The 19,304-nt window shown below is 50.6% G+C and overlaps 12 protein-coding genes and 1 non-coding gene across 13 annotated transcripts; 7 read left to right on the top strand and 6 right to left on the bottom strand.

The window, feature by feature from the left end:
- Positions 1-9: 9 nt before the first annotated feature.
- BCR37DRAFT_376822 (concanavalin A-like lectin/glucanase domain-containing protein) lies at positions 10-1,526 on the top strand. The gene is made up of 2 exons (XM_040868679.1): positions 10-417; positions 460-1,526. Exons 1-2 carry the CDS (start codon positions 144-146, stop codon positions 1,440-1,442), a joined length of 1,257 nt encoding a protein of 418 aa, XP_040727443.1. The 5' UTR covers positions 10-143; the 3' UTR covers positions 1,443-1,526.
- Positions 1,488-2,583, bottom strand: BCR37DRAFT_216873 (orotidine 5'-phosphate decarboxylase). The gene has a single exon (XM_040866436.1). It carries the CDS (start codon positions 2,311-2,313, stop codon positions 1,534-1,536), a length of 780 nt encoding a protein of 259 aa, XP_040727442.1. The 5' UTR covers positions 2,314-2,583; the 3' UTR covers positions 1,488-1,533.
- Positions 2,513-4,440, top strand: BCR37DRAFT_216313 (magnesium transporter NIPA-domain-containing protein). Its single transcript, XM_040866434.1, has one exon. It carries the CDS (start codon positions 2,713-2,715, stop codon positions 4,000-4,002), a length of 1,290 nt encoding a protein of 429 aa, XP_040727441.1. The 5' UTR covers positions 2,513-2,712; the 3' UTR covers positions 4,003-4,440.
- On the bottom strand, positions 4,288-5,592 carry BCR37DRAFT_401937 (cell division control protein; the record flags this gene model as incomplete). Its single annotated transcript, XM_040871870.1, has 1 exon — positions 4,288-5,592. The coding sequence occupies one exon, from the start codon at positions 5,590-5,592 to the stop codon at positions 4,288-4,290; it is 1,305 nt and encodes a 434-aa protein (XP_040727440.1).
- Positions 5,593-7,748: 2,156 nt separating this feature from the next.
- On the bottom strand, positions 7,749-9,638 carry BCR37DRAFT_376817 (uncharacterized protein). Its single transcript, XM_040868678.1, has one exon. The coding sequence runs from the start codon at positions 9,537-9,539 to the stop codon at positions 8,148-8,150; it is 1,392 nt and encodes a 463-aa protein (XP_040727439.1). The 5' UTR covers positions 9,540-9,638; the 3' UTR covers positions 7,749-8,147.
- Positions 9,639-9,672: 34 nt separating this feature from the next.
- On the bottom strand, positions 9,673-11,236 carry BCR37DRAFT_376815 (putative alanine racemase-domain-containing protein). The gene has a single exon (XM_040868677.1). The coding sequence runs from the start codon at positions 11,208-11,210 to the stop codon at positions 9,729-9,731; it is 1,482 nt and encodes a 493-aa protein (XP_040727438.1). The 5' UTR covers positions 11,211-11,236; the 3' UTR covers positions 9,673-9,728.
- A 54-nt stretch (positions 11,237-11,290) lies between these two features.
- Positions 11,291-12,393, top strand: BCR37DRAFT_209501 (P-loop containing nucleoside triphosphate hydrolase protein). The gene has a single exon (XM_040866416.1). The coding sequence runs from the start codon at positions 11,378-11,380 to the stop codon at positions 12,380-12,382; it is 1,005 nt and encodes a 334-aa protein (XP_040727437.1). The 5' UTR covers positions 11,291-11,377; the 3' UTR covers positions 12,383-12,393.
- A 10-nt stretch (positions 12,394-12,403) lies between these two features.
- Positions 12,404-13,267, bottom strand: BCR37DRAFT_343936 (uncharacterized protein; the record flags this gene model as incomplete). Its single annotated transcript, XM_040867534.1, has 1 exon — positions 12,404-13,267. The coding sequence occupies one exon, from the start codon at positions 13,265-13,267 to the stop codon at positions 12,404-12,406; it is 864 nt and encodes a 287-aa protein (XP_040727436.1).
- A 115-nt stretch (positions 13,268-13,382) lies between these two features.
- BCR37DRAFT_t8 lies at positions 13,383-13,455 on the top strand. Its single transcript has one exon. It is a non-coding gene; the product is annotated as a tRNA-Val (tRNA).
- Positions 13,456-13,486: 31 nt separating this feature from the next.
- On the top strand, positions 13,487-14,980 carry BCR37DRAFT_396908 (cation efflux family-domain-containing protein; the record flags this gene model as incomplete). Its single annotated transcript, XM_040871718.1, has 2 exons — positions 13,487-13,884; positions 13,927-14,980. The coding sequence occupies exons 1-2, from the start codon at positions 13,613-13,615 to the stop codon at positions 14,978-14,980; spliced, it is 1,326 nt and encodes a 441-aa protein (XP_040727435.1). The 5' UTR covers positions 13,487-13,612.
- Positions 14,981-14,990: 10 nt separating this feature from the next.
- Positions 14,991-15,981, bottom strand: BCR37DRAFT_376811 (DnaJ domain-containing protein). The gene is made up of 2 exons (XM_040868676.1): positions 15,807-15,981; positions 14,991-15,767 (listed from the first exon to the last, which is right to left on the bottom strand). The coding sequence occupies exons 1-2, from the start codon at positions 15,940-15,942 to the stop codon at positions 15,058-15,060; spliced, it is 846 nt and encodes a 281-aa protein (XP_040727434.1). The 5' UTR covers positions 15,943-15,981; the 3' UTR covers positions 14,991-15,057.
- A 941-nt stretch (positions 15,982-16,922) lies between these two features.
- Positions 16,923-17,602, top strand: BCR37DRAFT_376807 (uncharacterized protein; the record flags this gene model as incomplete). The annotated part of the gene is made up of 1 exon (XM_040868675.1): positions 16,923-17,602. A coding segment is annotated over exon 1 (203 nt), but the record flags the coding sequence as incomplete, so codon positions are not given.
- A 123-nt stretch (positions 17,603-17,725) lies between these two features.
- On the top strand, positions 17,726-19,285 carry BCR37DRAFT_343652 (Dolichyl pyrophosphate Glc1Man9GlcNAc2 alpha-1,3-glucosyltransferase; the record flags this gene model as incomplete). Its single annotated transcript, XM_040867521.1, has 3 exons — positions 17,726-17,787; positions 17,831-18,106; positions 18,145-19,285. 3 exons carry the CDS (start codon positions 17,726-17,728, stop codon positions 19,283-19,285), a joined length of 1,479 nt encoding a protein of 492 aa, XP_040727432.1.
- Positions 19,286-19,304: the final 19 nt, after the last annotated feature.

The raw sequence follows: 19,304 nt of genomic DNA, 5'->3' as shown, positions 1-19,304 counted from the left end.
ATCACGCCTCGACCATACCACAGCGTCTGCCTCTTGCACTCCCAAATAGAGCTAGACACACACTGCTTCCTCTTCTACATCTGCGCGCTCTCATCACACCAACTACACTTCCCGCGCATCCGTAGGGCGCAGCTCTACACGCGATGGCAACACGCGACACAGAGACCACGGTGGCCGCAATGAGTTCAGGTGCAGCGCGCGTCCTTGTCCCTCTCTTCTCGACGCTGGCAAGCTCCACGATGCTTTTCGTGCTTGTTATTCTCATCTATTATGTGCGTTTCCGGAGACATGGCCGTATCATGCTTGGAAATGGTTTGCCTGGCGCGTTCGATGATGCTCAGCAGGCGCAACGGGAGGAGGAGATGTATCTCCATACACTGGATGATCAAGCGCGGCAGCAATACTTCCAGGCAAAAGGTGAGTCCGGTACGGAAGTTTGACTAAAGCTAACTCATCCAGCATTTCAAGAGGCGAATCCACCGGATAGCGCCAACACGGACATTTCACTTTCGCAGTTCATGTCGATTCAGGAAAAAGGTGTTTCTGCATGGGAATTCGAGCCAGACCTAGAAGCAACCACTTGCTTTGTGGAGTGCCGCACAGAGCTGGCCTTTTACGACCAAGAGTGCTCAGTTCAAACAAATTTGCCGATACCCAAACAAAACGATGTCTATTATTGGGAGGCAAAGCTGTATGACTTTCCAGAGAGCACTATCGCTGCAATTGGTGTCGCCACAAAACCATACCCTGCGTTCCGGTTGCCAGGCTACAACAGGCATAGTGTGGGTTACCTGACAGATGGTACAAAACGACGTAATCAACCCTTTTTTGGCAAGACGTATGGTCCTGTTTGTCGGCAAGGCGATGTCATCGGATGTGGCTACAAGCCGCGCACCGGGACCGTCTTCTTTACTCGCAACGGTAAGAAATTAGAAGAAGCCGCCACGGGCTACAGGCAAAATATCTTCCCCTCCGTCGGTGCGAATGGGCCGTGCCAGATTCATGTCAATTTTGGTCAGGCTGGGTTTGTCTTTATTGAGGCCAATGTCAAGAAATGGGGTCTTGCACCCATGAACGGGACTTTGGCTCCGCCGCCTGCCTATGGCTCTAGTGAGATCACAGATTCTGTGCTCCTTGCAGCTGGGTTCAGTGCACAACGGTCTTCTGCAGAGGACCGACATGGATCGACGGGTAGTCTGCTTGATTCCCATCCTGATGATGGATCAGTCATGCCATATCAGTCGGACATCTCCTTGGCCACCATTGCGCCGCGTCATCACGGCTTTGATGCGGGACAAGTGGTTGGACCATCATCACGTACGGGTGGTCCACCGAGCTATACGTCCGAGCAGCGTCGGCAACAGTCTGCGACTGGTGCTCAGGGACCTCCACCACCACTGAGTCCAGAAATTCAAGACCATTCACGGTATGAGCGGATGTAAGTGACACGTATACATGTTTCTTTGTGTCTCTTTATAGCAAATAGCAAAGGCAAGGCTTATTTTATTCATGTAGCGATCTTGAAGCTCTTAGTTACGAGAGGATATCAAGGTATGCTTGCCATCCAGCTTCTCTGTATCGTTGCACTTCTGCTGCTGGATCGGAGGCGCCGTAAATGCCACGACCAACAATCACGATATCTGCGCCGCGTTGAATAGCATCAGCTGGTGTTGCGTACTGCTGGCCGAGTGCATCCCCGGCACTCGCCAGGGAGACGCCGGGCGTCATAACGAGGTACTCGCTCGAAATACCCGCTTGCCTTGATTGTGAGATGAAACCCACGACAAAGTCCTGATGCCGCGCTGCCATCTCAATGGTTGCATTCGCATAATTAGGCGTGCATAGGTTGCCCTTGGATGACATTTCTGCAAGGAGTAGTATGCCTCTGGGTGCTTGTACTGTTTTGGCGACTTGAGCGAGACCACTGATGATGCCCTCACCGGGGACTGCATGGACAGTGACGATATCTGCCCATTCGACAATCTTGTAGATGCCGTGCTGGTACTGATTCGCAACTGTAGAGCCAATGTCGGCAAACTTGCGGTCTTCGAAGATGAGGAAGTTGTATTGTTCCTTTGCCTTGACGACTGCATCGATGAATGCTGGGGTAAAGTCGACCAAGATATCGACGTGTAGCTTCAGGAGACAGATGTGAGGCCCAATGAGAGGCAGGAGCTTGAGCAATGCATCTGCTGTGGTCACGTCAGCAGCGACGCAGAGATTTGACTTTTTGGCGAGCATGGTCTGCAGCAGGGCCTTTGTCAGTGGATTCTTTGAGCTTTCCGCCCGTCTCTGGTAGCTTCTCTCAGACATTGTAGCAGCAGTATATGGCAAGCTCAGTCAACCAGGCCAGCCTTGAGCCAATTGTTTCTTGGTCCAAGTCGCCGTAGCTGTTCAGTCGCCAACAAACCAAAAGTGCAGCAGCAGCCTCGACGACCTCCCAGCACCAGACCCACGCGACGACGTCCTTCCTTCTTCTTTCTACGCATCCACAACTGCGAGTTTCGAACGGGCCGCATCCACCAGGCTCGCGATCCTCGGTCCTGCTTCGACGCGCTTCCGTTCTTTCCTGACTGGCCTATTCGCGTGTCTCGAGCACGAGCCGCACTTTTATCCAGCGGCCTGAGCACGGCCATTTCTACGTTCTGCAACCCATCAGTACAGCGGCAACACGCTCTTTTGGATCTTGACGCGTGCGTTGAACTTTCCTGTATGTCAGTTGAGGAAGTCCAGTTGCCTTCGGGCATCGACTCAAAGTACATTGGCCTTGGTCTCGCCATTTCTTCCTCCCTAGCCATCGGCACCTCCTTCATCATTACAAAGAAGGGCCTGATCGATGCACAACGGAGACAGGGTTTTGACTCGGAAGACTCTTTTGGATACCTCCAAAATCCAATCTGGTGGGCCGGCATGGTCACCATGATTGTGGGCGAAGTGGCCAACTTTGCAGCTTATACCTTTGCACCAGCGATCCTGGTCACGCCTCTCGGTGCTCTCAGTGTCCTAATTGGTGCTGTGCTCGCAAGCATCTTCCTCAAGGAGCAACTCGGCGTCCTTGGGAAGCTCGGCTGTGCGTTGTGTCTCCTTGGCAGTGTCATTATCGTTCTTCACGCACCAGCAGACAAGGAAGTGGAAACGGTCGATGAGATTCTTGACTACGCCATGCAGCCTGGCTTTCTGTTCTATTGCATTCTTGTCTCTGTCTTTGCCGTTGTCATGATTTACAGAGTTGCACCACGTCTTGGCAAGACCAACCCGCTCATCTACATCTCCATCTGCTCGACAGTCGGCTCAGTCTCCGTGATGAGTATCAAGGGTTTTGGTATCGCCCTTAAACTCACGTTCGCTGGCAACAATCAGCTCACACACCCCTCAACTTGGGTCTTTGCCATTGTCGTAATTGTCTGCATCTTGACACAAATGAACTACTTCAACAAGGCGCTGGATCAATTCGATACGTCCATCGTCAACCCACTCTACTATGTCACTTTTACAACCTTCACTCTGATTGCGAGTTTCATTCTGTTCCGTGGCTTCAACACATCAGATGCCGTCAATACCATTTCATTGCTTGCTGGGTTCATGGTCATTTTCAGTGGTGTCTACCTGCTCAATGCATCTCGTCTTGACCCAGACCTCGCTTGTGGCGGCAAACACAATGGCGCCATGGACGGCATTCCTATGGACAATGGTATTGCCAGCCTTCAGACGCGTCGCTCGATTCAATTGCAACGTTCGTCTTTCTCTCATGCTGATGGTGCAGCAGGCGAACACATGCTTTCCACGTTCAGTGAACAAGGTCGGGCTTCACAAACACTCGATGATGATGAACAATCACTCGGTCTCAGTGACTTGACGGAGAGTGACGAAGAAGCTCCTCTGAGCGCACACGACACAAAAGCACCTGGGAATAAACGGCATGCTCGAGCAGCCAGTGGTTCTGGACATCACAAGAAGAGTGGTAGTTTCTCGTCTCGGCGGATATCCGATCGTCGTCTGTAAATAAGCCATGTCGAGCCAAGCTATGGCTCAAAGTCGAGGAGAGTGGTCCTTCTCTTGCATCATCCTGTTTGTTTCCGTATAGCCGTGTCACTTCTTGTAGCTGTTCTGTAAATACCATTTCTATTCGGAAGATGAAGCTTGATATAGATGAACTAAATTCGCATCTCGTATAAATGAACCTTGAATGATTGTAAATGTAAAATAGATGCAAACGCCGAGACCAGGGCAAGAATAGGAAGGAAAGGGTCCACTCATACTAAATTCAGACGGGGTGCACAGCACAGCTTACAAGAACCCACTCTCTTGCAACAGCCTGGCAATCTTCTCATCCTCACGCTCCCTAGGCTCCCGCTCCAAACTCAAATCCCACATGTCTGAAATTTCGCGCGTCAAATCCAAGCAAGACGTAATGTACTTTTGGATGTCCGGCAATGGTTGTAGAGCATACGGCACGTGCTGGTATTGCTGAATCTCGCGAATCACTTCAGCCGTCTTTTGTCGTTTCGAGAAGCTGATGTACTCGCGTCCCTTATGGTTGAGTGTATGGGCATTGCCATCTTCAATAAAAGTCAAGTCTGTCAGGTACACGCCTAGGAACGGCACACAAGGTGGCTGATGACTGTGCAACGTTTCGCGATACGCTGAAAAATTCTTTGCAGCACTAATCAAGTCATTGAGACTCTCAACAGTCTGCATCAAACGACTCGGAATCTGTGACCATGTCCGTCGAAGTCGATGCACTGGAGCCGAGTTGAGACCAGAAATGATGGCAGTGAGGGTTGAGAAGTTGTTGAGCCCACGACAATGTCGGAGTACTTGAATCAAATGCTTGATGATTTGAACGCGTCGCTTCAATTCCGTCTGCGCCAGGATTACTTCAGCCACCCAGACGGTGATGCGATTTGAATTGAAAATCATGGCCTTGATATTCTCTGCATTCTCAGTGCCTGCTTCGCGACGAGACCAAGACTTGTCTAGGCACTCGACAGGCTTGATTTTGTTGTACAACGTGCTTTCCATAATCGTGAGTTGTCTAGCAACCTCGAGTGGGTCAATCTCCAATAATCGCAATCGCTTTGTATTTTTGGGTACAATGGGTGGCGGTACTGGCGAGGTGAGATTGAGCGTCATTCTGCGGAATGGCACGTCTCCTTGCTCAATGCGTGTATCAATCAATTTTGTAAGCACAGGAACGCCAGGAAGAGAATTCGCCATGTGCATCACAGCGAATTCATTCAGGCCATTAAGCCAGTCGACTGTCTTTTGACACTGTGGCTCCATGAAGAAGCTCTCCATCCAAGACTTGAAAATGTTAAAGACACGCAACTTGATGGGCTGCTGCTTCTTCTCAACCCACAATTGCAGCTCAACCGAACTCAATCCAGCTGGCGGTGTAATCACAAAACGTTGCATCAGAATGCGTGAGAGTTCTTGTGCAGTCGTGAAGGACTTGTAGGTCAGCAAGAAAGTGCTGTTATAGGTCGAATCCAGAAAGTCGTGTCGCGTCAAGCGCTCCACCAAGGCAAGCAGCGTTCCACCCTTGACGTTGCCCTTGTGGTCATACACAAGCTCATGCTCCAAGTCGTGCATCAAGAAGCTAGGCACAGGCGGTTTGGGCGAGGCTGCACCGTTAGTGCCTTCTTGGCGAGCCGTAAACGGTGAGCGGCCGAGAGACATTCGGCGAGCGTCCGTCGGGCTTTCTGGAACTTCATCTCCAAGAAGCTGACGCAGCTTTCCGCCACGATAGGGACTTTCAAGCAAGACACCGGAAGTGGGTGTACGTGGAGGCTCTTGCGAGTACTTGGAAAGATATTCCTGTACCATGAATTCCGTCTGCAACAAGGTTGATTGCATCAACCTATCGCATGATGACAGTGAAAGCGCCAAAACACCCACAGCATCAACAAAAGCGTTCTCCTTCGCCAAAGTTTCCCTGCGCATCAAATCCTGCAGGTCCATCATGACTTGATTGATGACGTCGTAGATTTGTTGTTTTGTGGCCTGGAAGTCTGCAATAGTGGGAGACTGTGGCAAATCAGATGTTCGTGAGTCTGGCGAAAGTGCAGAGAGATCCAGCCGTTCGCATAGTTGCTGAATAGGTCGGATTGCACCGATGGTGTCTAGCCAAGCATCCTGAACCACACTGCATTCTTGCAAAGTGCTGGTTGCATTGAGAGCGTTCAACTTTGCTCGACAGTCTCGTAGACGGGGCATCACTTTGCCAACGAGCTCCTCTAGGACCTGAGGCAGATCCGCTGACAATGGAACCAGCTGCGATCTGCGATGTTCCTCCTCAAGCGTCTCGCCAAGCTTTTTCTTATTGACCAACCCATTTGAACGCCATGACCCACCTTCATCCACGAGTGACAGCATGACAGGCGAGGGCAACGTCAGCTTGAGCGTATTGTCGCTTGTTTGCCTCACGTGCAACAAGAACGCATCAACAATAGCAGTCAGCTCTGCAACATCCGAAGACAACTTGTCGAGGGCCTCGCTTGTAGCCCAGGGATTGGAGGCAGTATGCGAGGAGAGCATGAGTTTGGACAACGACGCCAGAATTCTGCGAAATTGACTTTTCCAAATGTCCATAGTGGTCGTCGGTCTTTCATGGTATGCGCCTGCGTCTTCTGGTTCCGCTGGCATGCTGGCCAGACCGAGACCTTGATAAATGTCGTTGACAATGAGACGAATCGCATCACAGTGACCTTCGTACTGGTCGTAGCGGCGGCCAAGGATAGACTGACGCAAAGCTGTGAGCGAAGCGCCCATTTCGTTGGACCATTCAATCAAAATAGGAAGCGCATCGGTCTGTGGACGTCCATGCGCATGTGAGTCGTCTGTGGTTGAGAGAAGAACAGACTCTTGCATGTGATCTGCATCTTCGGAGAGACTCAAAGACGGCGTGATGGGGCGGCCACCTCTCTCACGCGGTTCTGGCATGGAGAAGAGCAGGATCTTGCCATCTCCATCAGCAATGATGGGCACGTCTTGGACCTCGTCTGCGCCATCGCCGTCAGAGACATCTGTCCATCCTCGAGTAAGCGGAATATGACCTCTCGGGCGCAAAGATTGGTTACTGCTGCTAGATTCACCAGTATTGTCATCTCTTGTGGGCGGATACAGTCCGCCATCTCGTTGTGTGGCGTTGCCATTTTGTGAGTCTACACGAGGAGACTGCTGGGTTTGAAAGGGCGGCTCAAATTGCACGGCGCCAGTGCTGTTGTTGAAGAAGAAGACGTTGCTGTCGTTTGTGCTTTGTGGAACCCAGTAGGGCGACACGGATCCGTCTGTATAGCGGTCCTCCATCGAAGATCCTGACGTTTGAAAGTGTAGCTTTGGCGGGCCTTGTAGCTGCGCAGAGGTCGGCTCCTCCTCATCAGAGTCGACCAGCTCAACCTCTTCCACAAAATTGCTTGGGAACCAGCCGCGACGGCCATAGAGTAGTCCATCCCACCAGCCCGACTCGAGCTTCGTCAAGACCTGGATGATGTCACCTTCTTCAAAGGAAAGTGAGGTATCTTCCTGCGAGTCGAAGGGATATAAAGCGCGTACGAAGCGCGTCTCGTCAAGGAGACTGATGCTGCCGTCAGGAAGTGTACTCATACTGCGCTTAGCGTGTCGCTCGATATCCTGCTAGCAACAAGAACAAGGGTGCGGTACTGCACGGCAGTTGTTGGACCTCGGCTACAGTCACTGGTCACTTGATATGACTCACTGGCAGCGCGACTGATTGGCTGACTACTGACCACCCACTCAATGCTGCTGTGGGAACTCGCGCGTGAGTCTCCGATTTCCAGCAGGATAGAAGGAGTGTTTAGTAAGGATACAAGGGCCTGCAGTGCGTGCGCCTTGCCGTGTACCGCGTGTCGTCAGAGCGGGCGCGATGACCACAAGCGGCTTGGCAACTGCTGTACAGACTTGTTAGTAGATGTAGACTTAGTGCGCGCCTGATAGCCTTACCACTGAGAATTGCAGATACCCTAGATATACAGATGGCAGATGGAAGGGGGTGTGGACAGCAGGCGGTCTTGGTCGTTGGCGATCGGGCGGGCGACTTTTGAGCTTGTTGAGCAAACAAAAACCTGAAATTGCCAGTGGACACTCTCTTAAGCATACTTCTCTCTCGCTGGTAAATCTAGATGCTATCAATATGTAGAGAGGCTACAGCCCTGAGCCTCAAGCTGCCGTTCCATCTCGCGCTGGCCTGACTGGATCATGATGTGGTTGGCAGCACAAAGATCTGCAAGCGATCCACAGAGCACAACGCAAGAAGGGACGCTTTGACCGAAGACCTTGCGCAGCTTGTCTCCGCTGATGATCGGATCATACAGCAGTAGCTTGACTTGTGCCAGTGATGGCTTCTCCTCACAAAGTGTCGCCAACTTGCGCACGAGTTCCAGGATTCGCGAGCCTCTGGTGTCCGTCGAGCCTAGCTTATACCCAAGACCTGCGAAGGCCAGCTTGACGATTGATGTGTTCTTCTCAAGCTCTACCATTAGCGAGTCGACAGTACGTTCGAGTAATCGGTCATTGACTGCCAGGACAGACTTCCAGTAGTCTGCCATGACTGGCTCATTCTGCTCTCGACACCAGGACTCCAAGAGTCGGACATCCTTGTCGAAGCAGACGCCGCCAAAGCCAGCCATCGCTGGAGTCAGAAATCCTTGGCCGATCCTCTCGTCTGTTGACAAGATTGTTTGCAGGCTCTCATGGCCTGACTTGTCGAGTGATAGTGGCGAGTCGTCAATCATGGCATGCAAGATGTTGTTGCTAGTCAGCTTGGCCACCAGCAAACCATTCAAGCCAAGCTTGCCTAGCATGGCTGAATGCTGTGTTGTGGAAATGGAATTCTCGGGGTATCCCTGGAAGAGCTTCATGACTTGCTTTTTGTTGTATGTCGAGCCTGACCCAAATACTCTCTTCGTTTTGAGGTTAAGATAGTCGCAGTGCATATGGTGGGCCAGGTCAGTCCCTTGCGGGAAGAACTCTGGCATGAGGACGGTGTCCTCTGAATTCATCGGTTTCATCTTGTTGGTCATGATGTCCAAGACTGTAAGCTCCGCAGCAAACGTCTGCAGCGCAGAATGTGTGATGGTCGATCGGATGACGAGCGGATGAGGCATTTGACTCTGCAACACATTCAGCAGTGGCGGCAAGTCTGATAGATTGCTAGCGTCTTGCTTGCCATCTTTACCAGCTGGTAGATCGATACAAATAACGACAGCCGCCAAGTTCTCCGCTTGTATCATGTATGGCTTTGTCTTGGGAGGTGGCTTGGTTGGGTCAGCTTTGGCAAAAGAGACGAAATGCACTCGTCCATATTGCTGGAGCTCCCAGAGAATCTCCTCAGCAGATTGATCAGCTCGTCCGGGTAGCTTGTCATCTGTAGTATACTGCCACGTCTCAATGAGTGCTTGATCGCGATCTCCAATGACTATGGACATTTTGGGATGCATTATGGCAAGCGCGGCAGCTGTACTCAGACCAACATTGCCAGCGCCGATTATTAGCACCTCAGATTTCAAGTCGTCATTCATGGTCCGATAGTAGATGTAGTTAGTGGTCCAAGCGGGTAGCGGCCGTGTTTGAACTCGGGGTCGGCGGTGATCGAACCCCCTGAAAGATGCGACGCCCAGTTTTTTGTAATTGTTGCATCTGGATATGGGCATTGGGCACCTTCTTGTGAGAAACATGAAAAACAACTTAGCCTGATCTAAACTTGGATTCTATTGCCGTGCATTGACCTCACTAGCTAATGCGACACCACGGCGATAATCATCAAACACCATTTGTCGCCGCTTATAGCTTCGCGTCACCTCCTTTGCCAATGCCAGCCCCTGACCGAATAATGCCTGGTCGATCGCTTCGCCTGCTTTGCGAGCACGAACAAAGTCATTTTGAATCGCCTGTGATACTTCATCGCTAATCTCAACTTCCTGCAAACGGCAGCGGGCAATGTAGATGGCCATGTCTTTTAGGGTCATGGACGCTGGTTGACGAGCAGCAGCTGTCGATCCGCTCTTGACGGGAATACTGAGTGTGCTTGGCAACAAGGATTTGCCCTTGGATAGGTCAATGAAGCATAGATCCATAGCAATCTTGAATTCGTTGAATGGAAATGCAAAAACAAGTTCCTGAGATGTGATGGAATTGGCCAAGCATTGTAGATTCTTGACGCCACGTTCTTCTAGCTTGCCTTCGCTCAAGGCAGATTCATCCAGTAGAACAACAGTGTCTTTTGGTAGCTGAATCTGTCCTGGTTTGAATTGCTCGCCATCGTGAGTGGGGAAGAGTTGGTGCTTGTTGAGACCTGCAATCGAGAGATCAATCACTTCAGTGTATGCGGCAAGCTCTTGAATAAGCAGCTTCAGGGCACTAGCTTGGTCTCCTTCAATATTCCGCAAATTGAGAGCAATAGGACCAATGAGGACTGGAGACCTTACAGTGACACTGGCACACAAGGCCAGCAACAGGCATTCAGCTGCCAAAGCATCGCCAGAAAGGTGAGCAGCTAGTTCCTGCATAACAGCATCGCGAGTCTCTGGGGCTGAAGCTTGCTCAGTACTGGATGAGAGTCTTGACGCCAATCGCTCGTCGCGTGCAATGAGAGCATGCAAGATGACCTCCTCGTCTGCAACCTCGACTAGGCCAACAATATCCAGTGTTGCGTGAAGAAGGCCCTCTTCCTTTTCATTGTAGAGTTTCACTGTAAGGCGCTTGAGGACATCATCGTCTGCACCAGACGCTAAGGAGACATTCTGCAGTGCATCGGTTAAATCGAACGGGTCTGCGTGGCATCGACAATCAAGCGTCGTTCTCTCCTCAAATGAGATGGCATCCTCCCGAAGCGGGCCAGTCAAAGCTTCATCGATATCGCATCCATATCGACCAAACTGCCAGCCGCCGCCTTGTCGATTTCTGTATGCGCCACCGTAGATTTCGCTATCACTGTGCACAACATGGCACTGCACTCGTGCAAGCTTGCCGTGAAGGGATGATTTATTGTTGCTGCGAGCTTGTTGCCACAAGGCCGTCAGCGAGGGAACTTTTGCAAGCTCGGAGGGTTCCTCGAAGGATTCTTCAAATAATGTGGTGATGCCATAGTCTTCATGTGCTGCTGGTGCGTGTCCTTTTGTAGCCTCTTCAAAAAGCGCATGAATCGCACCGATTGGATCACGTAGCAGCTGTGCAGAACTTGAGTTGACCATGCTTGATGAACTAGATAGTAGCTGGTAGAATAGAACGCGTGGATGAGAGTCGCGAATTTCAGAAATTTAAAGACGCGACGAGGACGACGACCAACTCTCACTTTTGACTCTCTACACTGCTCTTGAAAGACGGAAGAATAAGGTAGGAAAGCCTCTTCCCTTCCAAAATGGCTGCATCGACAGCCAAGTTGCCTGCAATAGAACTGCCCTGGGTGGAGAAGTACCGCCCGCATCTTCTCGAAGACATTGTCGGCAATGAAGAGACCGTTGATCGCCTCAAAGTCATTGCACGCGATGGCAACCTGCCACACATCATCATCTCTGGTATGCCAGGTATTGGGAAAACCACATCCATCCACTGTCTAGCCAATGCGCTGCTCGGATCCGCATACAAGGACGCAGTTCTCGAACTCAATGCTTCAGACGAGCGCGGCATCGATGTCGTTCGCAACCGCATCAAAGCATTTGCTCAAAAAAAGGTAACGCTGAAACCTGGTCGTCACAAGATTATCATTCTCGATGAAGCGGATTCTATGACGACAGGCGCACAGCAGGCTCTGCGCCGTACCATGGAAATTTATGCAAATACAACGCGTTTTGCACTTGCTTGCAACATGTCGAGCAAGATTATTGAGCCCATTCAATCACGATGTGCCATTTTGCGCTATACGCGACTCAGTGAGTCGCAAGTCATGAAACGACTGCTTGAGCTCTGTCAATTTGAGTCTGTGCAATACTCGCAGGACGGTCTTGCAGCGCTAGTCTTTACAGCGGAGGGAGATATGCGACAAGCCATCAACAATCTACAGTCTTGTCATGCAGGATTTGGCTTTGTCAATAGCGAGAATGTCTTTAAAGTCGCGGATCAACCTTCACCTGTTGCGATCCAGGTGATTCTCAAGTCTTGCCATCGTGGCGATATTGACGCTGCATTGGAAAAGTTGAGGGAGGTTTGGGAGAAGGGGTACTCGGCGGTGGATGTCATTACAACGCTATTTAGAGTCACCAAGACGTTGGACACGTTGTCAGAGCCTGTTAAGCTGGAATTCATCAAGGAGATTGGACAAACGCATATGATTATCCTCGAGGGCGTGCAAAGTCTGCTACAACTCTCTGGGCTTGTTGCTCGGTTGTGCAGATTGGCCGTAGACCCAAAGGAGTTTGAACTCTGAAAGAACATCATACATGCATAATCATCTACGAAGCGCATAAGGCTCATAGCCAGTGGCAGATCGAGTCCAGTCATCAATTTGCACCGTAAATAGCAAGAGGCCTGCAACAAGCAAAACATAGTACGCAACAGACTTCCACAGTGCTCCTCGCACTCTGCCAGTCACACGAGGCAGGCCCATGATGTTGCAAAAGGAGTGCACTGCGATGCATGCTAGCAGACTGCCTGTGCGCATGAAGATGAAACTCGCATACCAGCCAAAGATGGAGGTGTATGTGAATTGCACAAACGACACGAGACAGGCCTGTGCAAGCTGACCAGGGTTTTGTCGAGTTCTCTCGTAGATGTGGTGAACATGTGCAAGACCAAAGTAGAGAGGCGTGATGAAGACAATGTAGCCTGGTTTGACAGAAGCGTAAAAGTGCAAGGGGATGATGCAAGCTCGAAAGACAAATTCTTCCGTTGCTGGTCCTGCAATGTAGTTGCGCACACCTGTCCAAGCGAATAGACCATGCACTATGTCTCTTGGGAAATCCATCCATCCGCGATCAGCGACAAAGTACTCAAATAACGGCCCTGCAAACAGCGTAGCCGTTAATGCAAGCGACCACACCACTTCTTGGGGCTTCATGGTCAGACCAAGGATACGTTTCGCGGCAGAGACAAGGCTGTCGTGTGCTCCCATGCCAATATAGACAGTGCATGCCGCACACACTGCTGAGGCGAAAGAAACAGCCGCGATTCGTGTTTTGATGACGGTTGGATGATCCTTGGAAATGAGGCGTGTGGGACGGCTGCTCGGATGCAGATAGAGAACTGCCACATACAGCAGTGTGTAGGCGACACTGAGGGAGGCTGCCAACTCTAGCGAGATGATGTGCAGCATGTTTATAGAGCTGGGGAGATATGGGAAGGCCTTGTTGATGCGTGTCAAAGGTAAATTTTGGATCATTTTTTTCGGATTGCTTTTATATAACACCAAGGGATTTGGACTGACTGCCGGCGACTTGGTGTAGAGGTTATCACGCAAGCTTTACACGCTTGAAATCATGGGTTCGACCCCCATAGTTGTCATCCGATTCAATTTTGATCAATCGTTCTACAACTTGGGAAAAGGCACAGTTAGTATTTTGCCCCATCCTGCAGTCCTGAATGGCATAATCCAGCTCGTCTGAGCCAACCTATCTGCTTCTACCTTGCTCCTGCGTCTCCTGCACCCAGGTCTTTTCAGATGGGCTTCATGTTTTTGTCGCGTGTTCAAAAATGTCATCGCAGAGCAGACACGACTCAATCTCCACGCGCTGCGATGGAGTCCAGCTCACCTGGCCTGGGTATTCGGATGTCCAATGCGTCACCTATGGAAACACCTGGTGATGCTGCCAACAGACGCGCGGGGAAACCCAGTCATCTAGCCTTCAATTTCGAAAGCATCAGCGCCAGTCCGCCAACACAACGCGGTGCAGGAAGCCTATCGCCTGTCGTCAAGTCGCGACGTGGTCATCAGTATGGTCTCTTGATGTTTTGATGAATCTTACTAACGCCTAGTCACAAACACTCACTATCACATCAAATTTTCCTCCCACCACCTCAAAGGGCGCCTCTCTCCCTGCCAGCGTCCTTTCACGTACCGACCTGGCGTGAAGTAGCCTCCAGCTGTACTTCAGATCAGCAGCTGGCATTCCTTTGGAGTCTTATTCATCTGAGCATCTCCGCAGCGGTCGTCAAATTCAATGCTGCATCTTTAGCGGTCGCTGCTATTGCCAAGCTAGTCGCCTTTGATGCGCTTGGCGTCTTTTGCTCTGCCTTGTTTGAAGTGCTGGATAACTTCCCAGTCTGGCAAAAGTCTTCCATCCAACATCCATTCGGCTTGAAGCGCGCCCAAGTGGTGGTCAACTTTGGTCAGGCAGTCTACCTGACCTATGCTGGCTTCGAACTCATTCGAGAGATCATGGAACATGCAGTACTTGGTGGTGGCCATGGTCATGGTTCAAGCGACAGCGTTCACATGGATCCGCATTCCTTATCATCATCGGGTAATATGCCACTCAGTATGGCAGTCGTATGCGTTGCAACACTCTTTTCTCGCATCGTCTATGGCAACCATGGCCACCTCGTACAAATTATCGACCTCGATGGCGCCCCTCAATTATTGCAAAATCCATTCGCAATACTGACGCTGCTCCCTGCAGCGATGTTATTGGGCCTCTCAGCACTCGGCATGCATCTACACGCCATGCTTGATCGTGCACTGACCGCATTCATCGCAGCCATCATCACCTATATCGGCAGTCTTCTCATCTTTCGACTCGGTTCAATCTTGCTCATGACATACCCATCCACGCAGCTCGATGCCTTCTATCATGCCATTCAGCAAGATGACGAAGGCATTGTTGAGTTACTTGATGGCAAAACCTGGCAAGTCTGGTCGAACCTCGTTGTTGTTGGCATTCGCGTTGTTGTTCGCGGTGGCGAAACAGGCGAAATTCGAGCGCGTGAGCGGATTGCTAGGTTGGCACGTAATGTACTGGGCGGTGGGTATGGGAGTGGCAAGCAGATTCGCTTCTCTGTGCATGTCGAGTGCGAACGCAGTAGCATTTGACTTTAATGATTCTTCCATGTCGAAAGCGACAGCATCTTCAATTTAGACGTTTGACTAATCTTCATTATGCATCAGGGCTAGACAGTCTTCTCTGCAGGCACCGTCGTCGCCGGCTTGGGCTTGGTTTCTTTCTTCTTGTGCTTTTTCTTGTGCGCATTCGCGACAAGTGTCTCAAAGACACGGCCCTCGTCGCCTTCTTCTGGTTGGACACCAAGAAAGACGTTGCCCATGATGATCATCGCTTGTGCACGCTGAATACGCTTCTCTTTAGGCAGCGTCTTTGCCAGGACGCGATCACAAACTTCCCTGAGTACACCACCAATCTCATACTTGGTACCCGCCCAGGACGCTGCAAGCACTTTGCCAGTCATCTCTTCCTCCATCTCTCGTTTGATTTCTTCATTCCACTCATCACCACCCTTCTCCTCCATCCGAGCAACACGTTCAGCAGTCATTTGTGCATCAACTGCAACGGAGAGCGTGTTCCACGTGTCCTTGACGATCCCACCCTTCTCCTTCATCTTGCCAAAGAAGGAGCCCATGAACTTTTGCGACTTGAGGGCCAGCTCAGCTTTTTGAACATAAACGCCGCCAATGGCATGCAGCAATTCTACTCCAAACGACTCCATCTTCAGATTTTCCGCTTCATACTTGCATTTCATCTGGAATGCTGATGTCGTTTCTGGTGAGCGTTCTGATTCGGTCCACACAGAGATGCGCTCAATGAGCTTCTTTTCAAGCGCAGTGATGCGTTCTTCGCGGATCTTGAGACGTTCTTGCTCGTACGCTAAATGTGAGATTCATCGACAAACGATCGTTTTCTTACCATGAAGTTCAGCGCGCTGTTCTTTGGTCAAGCCACCCTTTCGTTTACCTTCTTTGCGCAAAGACTTTTCCTTCTCTGACATACCAGCTGCTGCCATTTCGGCTTCATCGCCGGCAGTCAAGCGTAGTTGTTCCATACGCTGAGCAACCGGCGTCTCTGAATTAGTCGCTGTTGCACCAGAAACGCCAGTAGTCGTTGTGCCTGTCACGCCTGAAGCTGCCTCTGTCTCTGCTTTGAGTCGTTCAAGTTCTTCTGCCTCTTCGCGTTCGGCCTTTTCCTGCATCTCCATCGCTTTACCCATATCCTTAAGTAACGAAAGCTCACCAATTCTGGCAAATTGTCAGCTTTCTCATTGCCGCATCTAGATGAGAATAAACTCATTCAGCAGGGGACAGACAGTGCTCCCCGTCAAATGAGATACCGTCGGAATCGTGCATACAGATCTGCAAACGCATCGCCGCCAAAGAGCGTCGAAAAGAACTCTGTCGGATCGACGAAACCAGAATTTGGCTTCGCCTTTTCCTTTCCATACTTATCATACGCAGCACGAAGATCCGGATCGCTTAGTACTTGAAAGGCTTCCCCAATCTTCTGGAAGCGGACGGAAGCGCCTTCTGGATCATCGGGATTCTTGTCTGGGTGATTGATGATGGCGGCTTTGCGATACGCTTTCTTGATGGAAAGTGGATCGGCATCTGGCGCAATACCTAGCAGGTCGTAGTACTCTGTCTCCTTGACCATGCCCAATCAATCGTATTTGCGAAAGTGAGGGACGTTGACGTTAAATGTTTTTGTCTGCGGCGTCATTGCGCAGTTTCCAAATTTGATCCCGGCAAGAGCTCGAGGAGGTTTGGAGGAAAACTAGCAAACTACAACTATTATATAGGATGCAACTCAGCATATAACATCGTTGCGGGAAGAATCGTCGCATTCAAGTAAGATGCTCGAGCGGGTCGTAAAAGATCTTGATCGCGGGGCACCAGTCCGACAGACGCTTCATGACGTCCTTGTTTTCCCACTCAGGGGAAACAGTCCCTCCTCCAGAATGCATGCCAAGTGGCTTCCATGCCCTATCTTGTTAGCTGCCATCAGGAAAAGAAAGAACCTTGCCATTCACCCATGCTTTGCCAGCAATTCTCGACCGAGAAACCACCTTGATGTCGTGTTGGCCACTTGACACCGGGCAAACGTCCAAGATTCTGAGAACAGACGTCTTCCGGATCTGCTTCTCTTCATGACGCACGTCGGAATCTGTCGTCAGTTTGATGAGTGAAGACCGCTTTTTCATTGAAGGTCCACCATTGCCTCCTTGTACATCGGGTCTGTCCTCCCAGCCCCAGGGCACACCTACCCAATCAAAACCAACTCAATCCGCAATGGAATCCGGTGACTCGATGCTTTGCTCCGAGTCTGACTGGAAGAATAGAATCCATTCGCCCGGTAGAGCTAGGTCTGCCGTCGCCAGTAATTGACACTAGTAGATTGACGGCTTGCGGGTTGACGAGGAGCACGAAAGTCTGTACAGAAATGATCACTAGAAGCCCATTATACTTCATATCGATGGTAAGTCACTGGTGAAATCAAGAGCAATAGAGCTAAGGAGCCATGCACCAATGGCGATAGTCTTTTGGTCCGGTGACGAGACGGAGGGAGCAAATATGGCAGTCATGGCCGTAAATGAACAGGTGAGATGATGACTATTGAGCTTTGCAAGACGAGAATGTATGTGCATTCGGAGTTGGTATGCGAGCAGGCTGGAACCCAGGTCAAGTGCATATATGTCCCATTCGTGCGTGGTATGTGGTAAAACTACGTGTCGCGTTTCGGAAATTGGATGCGTGACCGACTCGAGCCTGCAGACCCCGGTCTTACCACCTACCATCAGTTTCTGTCACTAGACTGTCTATGCGGATACTGCCATGCTGCTCAATGATGCCCTAGTAGCTGCTACAGCGCTTAAATTGCTTCTCATACCCACCTAGTAAGCCTTTGAACGACCAAAACACCCCAGCTCATATCGTCAGCAGATCGACTGATTTTGAAGTACATCGCAATTGGCTTGCCATCACACATTCGTTGCCTATACAAGACTGGTACTTTGATACTACCTCAGAGTGGACTCTTGACTATCCTCCCTTCTTCGCGTATTTTGAATGGGCTCTGTCGCAAGTCGCGCGCTTTGTTGATCCTGCGATGCTGCGTGTCGATAATCTTGGCTATGCTTCATCCAGGACAATCGTTTTCCAGCGCTTGACTGTGATATTCTCTGAACTAGTCTTGTTCCTTGCCCTCAAAAGGTAGTCACGCTATTCACAAATCATCTAATCCCTAGATTGAGCAAATCCAATAAAATCGGTGGGTCACATCTGGTCGCGCTGAGCATCTTCCTTTCGCCAGGTTTCCTCATTATTGATCATATTCACTTTCAGTACAATGGTTTCATGTATGGCATTCTGCTCTATTCGCTCTACTATGCCGCTGAGCAGCCAATCCTGTCAGGCTCTCTGTTCGCAACGCTATTGTGCTTCAAACACATCTACCTCTACTTGGCACCGGCCTACTTCGTCTATCTACTGCGAAAAGTTGTTCTCACTAGCGACATGCGCGGCATCCACTTCCAAAGTACAGTCAGACTTGGCTTCGCTGTGCTTGCTCCATTCATCTTGGCATTCGGGCCTTTTGTCTTGATGGGCCAAACTCAACAAGTCCTGAGCCGCCTGTTTCCGTTTAGCAGGGGCTTATGCCATGCGTACTGGGCGCCAAACTTCTGGGCGCTTTACTCATTCGTGGATCGTGTCGCTATTCAATTTGCGCCAATGCTTGGCCTCCGCTTGTCCAAGGACGCTCTGGCAAGCGGCACACGTGGACTCGTTGGCAATACCGATTTCGCATGGCTACCTGACGTGACACCACGAGCGACTTTTGTTCTGACTGCAACTATCCAGCTTGTAGCTGGCATTAAGCTGTTTCGTCGTCCGTTGTATGAAGTTTTCATTGGCCACGTCACGATGTGTGCCTATGCAAGCTTCTTCTTTGGTTGGCATGTCCACGAAAAGGCGGTTCTACTCATTATCCTCCCAGCAACACTCCTGGCTCTCAAAGATACGCGCTTTCTGTTTGCATTCACGCCACTCATGCAAGCAGGCTACATGTCACTCTTGCCACTCATTTTCACTGGTCAAGAAACACCGCTGGTGCTCGCCTACACAACAGCCTATTTGCTCTTCTTCATGCGCGCTTTTGACGAAAAGGCCCCGCCTCCACAGAAAGAACGCTTCTTCCTGATGGACAGGATCGGAAGACTATACACAGCAGCGTTTGTGCCCATCGTCATCTTCAACTACATCTTGCACCCCTTGCTGCTGTCTGAACGCAAATCTATTACGTTCCTGCCACTGATGTTGATGAGCGTGTATTGCGCATGGGGCATTCTGTGGAGTTTCCTTGGTTTCAGCGTTCTGTACTTCACTCAGCTCTGAGCTGCCGATATTTCATCCA

The sequence above is a fragment of the Protomyces lactucae-debilis genome, assembly GCF_002105105.1.
Source record: "Protomyces lactucae-debilis strain 12-1054 chromosome Unknown BCR37scaffold_3, whole genome shotgun sequence".
Taxonomy (NCBI): Eukaryota; Fungi; Ascomycota; class Taphrinomycetes; order Taphrinales; family Protomycetaceae; genus Protomyces; species Protomyces lactucae-debilis.
This window is presented reverse-complemented; position numbering and strand designations above follow the sequence as displayed.

Bases quoted from the DNA above. Each gene is read 5' to 3' on its own strand.
- BCR37DRAFT_209501 (XM_040866416.1), top strand. From the start codon at position 11,378: ATGGCTGCATCGACAGCCAAGTTGCCTGCAATAGAACTGCCCTGGGTG.
- BCR37DRAFT_376822 (XM_040868679.1), top strand. From the start codon at position 144: ATGGCAACACGCGACACAGAGACCACGGTGGCCGCAATGAGTTCAGGT. The intron at 418-459 runs GTGAGTCCGGTA...TAACTCATCCAG, and splicing joins GCAATACTTCCAGGCAAAAG to CATTTCAAGAGGCGAATCCA.
- BCR37DRAFT_376817 (XM_040868678.1), bottom strand. From the start codon at position 9,539: ATGAATGACGACTTGAAATCTGAGGTGCTAATAATCGGCGCTGGCAAT.
- BCR37DRAFT_376811 (XM_040868676.1), bottom strand. From the start codon at position 15,942: ATGGAACAACTACGCTTGACTGCCGGCGATGAAGCCGAAATGGCAGCA. The intron at 15,768-15,806 runs GTAAGAAAACGA...TCTCACATTTAG, and splicing joins ACAGCGCGCTGAACTTCATG to CGTACGAGCAAGAACGTCTC.
- BCR37DRAFT_216873 (XM_040866436.1), bottom strand. From the start codon at position 2,313: ATGTCTGAGAGAAGCTACCAGAGACGGGCGGAAAGCTCAAAGAATCCA.
- BCR37DRAFT_376815 (XM_040868677.1), bottom strand. From the start codon at position 11,210: ATGGTCAACTCAAGTTCTGCACAGCTGCTACGTGATCCAATCGGTGCG.
- BCR37DRAFT_216313 (XM_040866434.1), top strand. From the start codon at position 2,713: ATGTCAGTTGAGGAAGTCCAGTTGCCTTCGGGCATCGACTCAAAGTAC.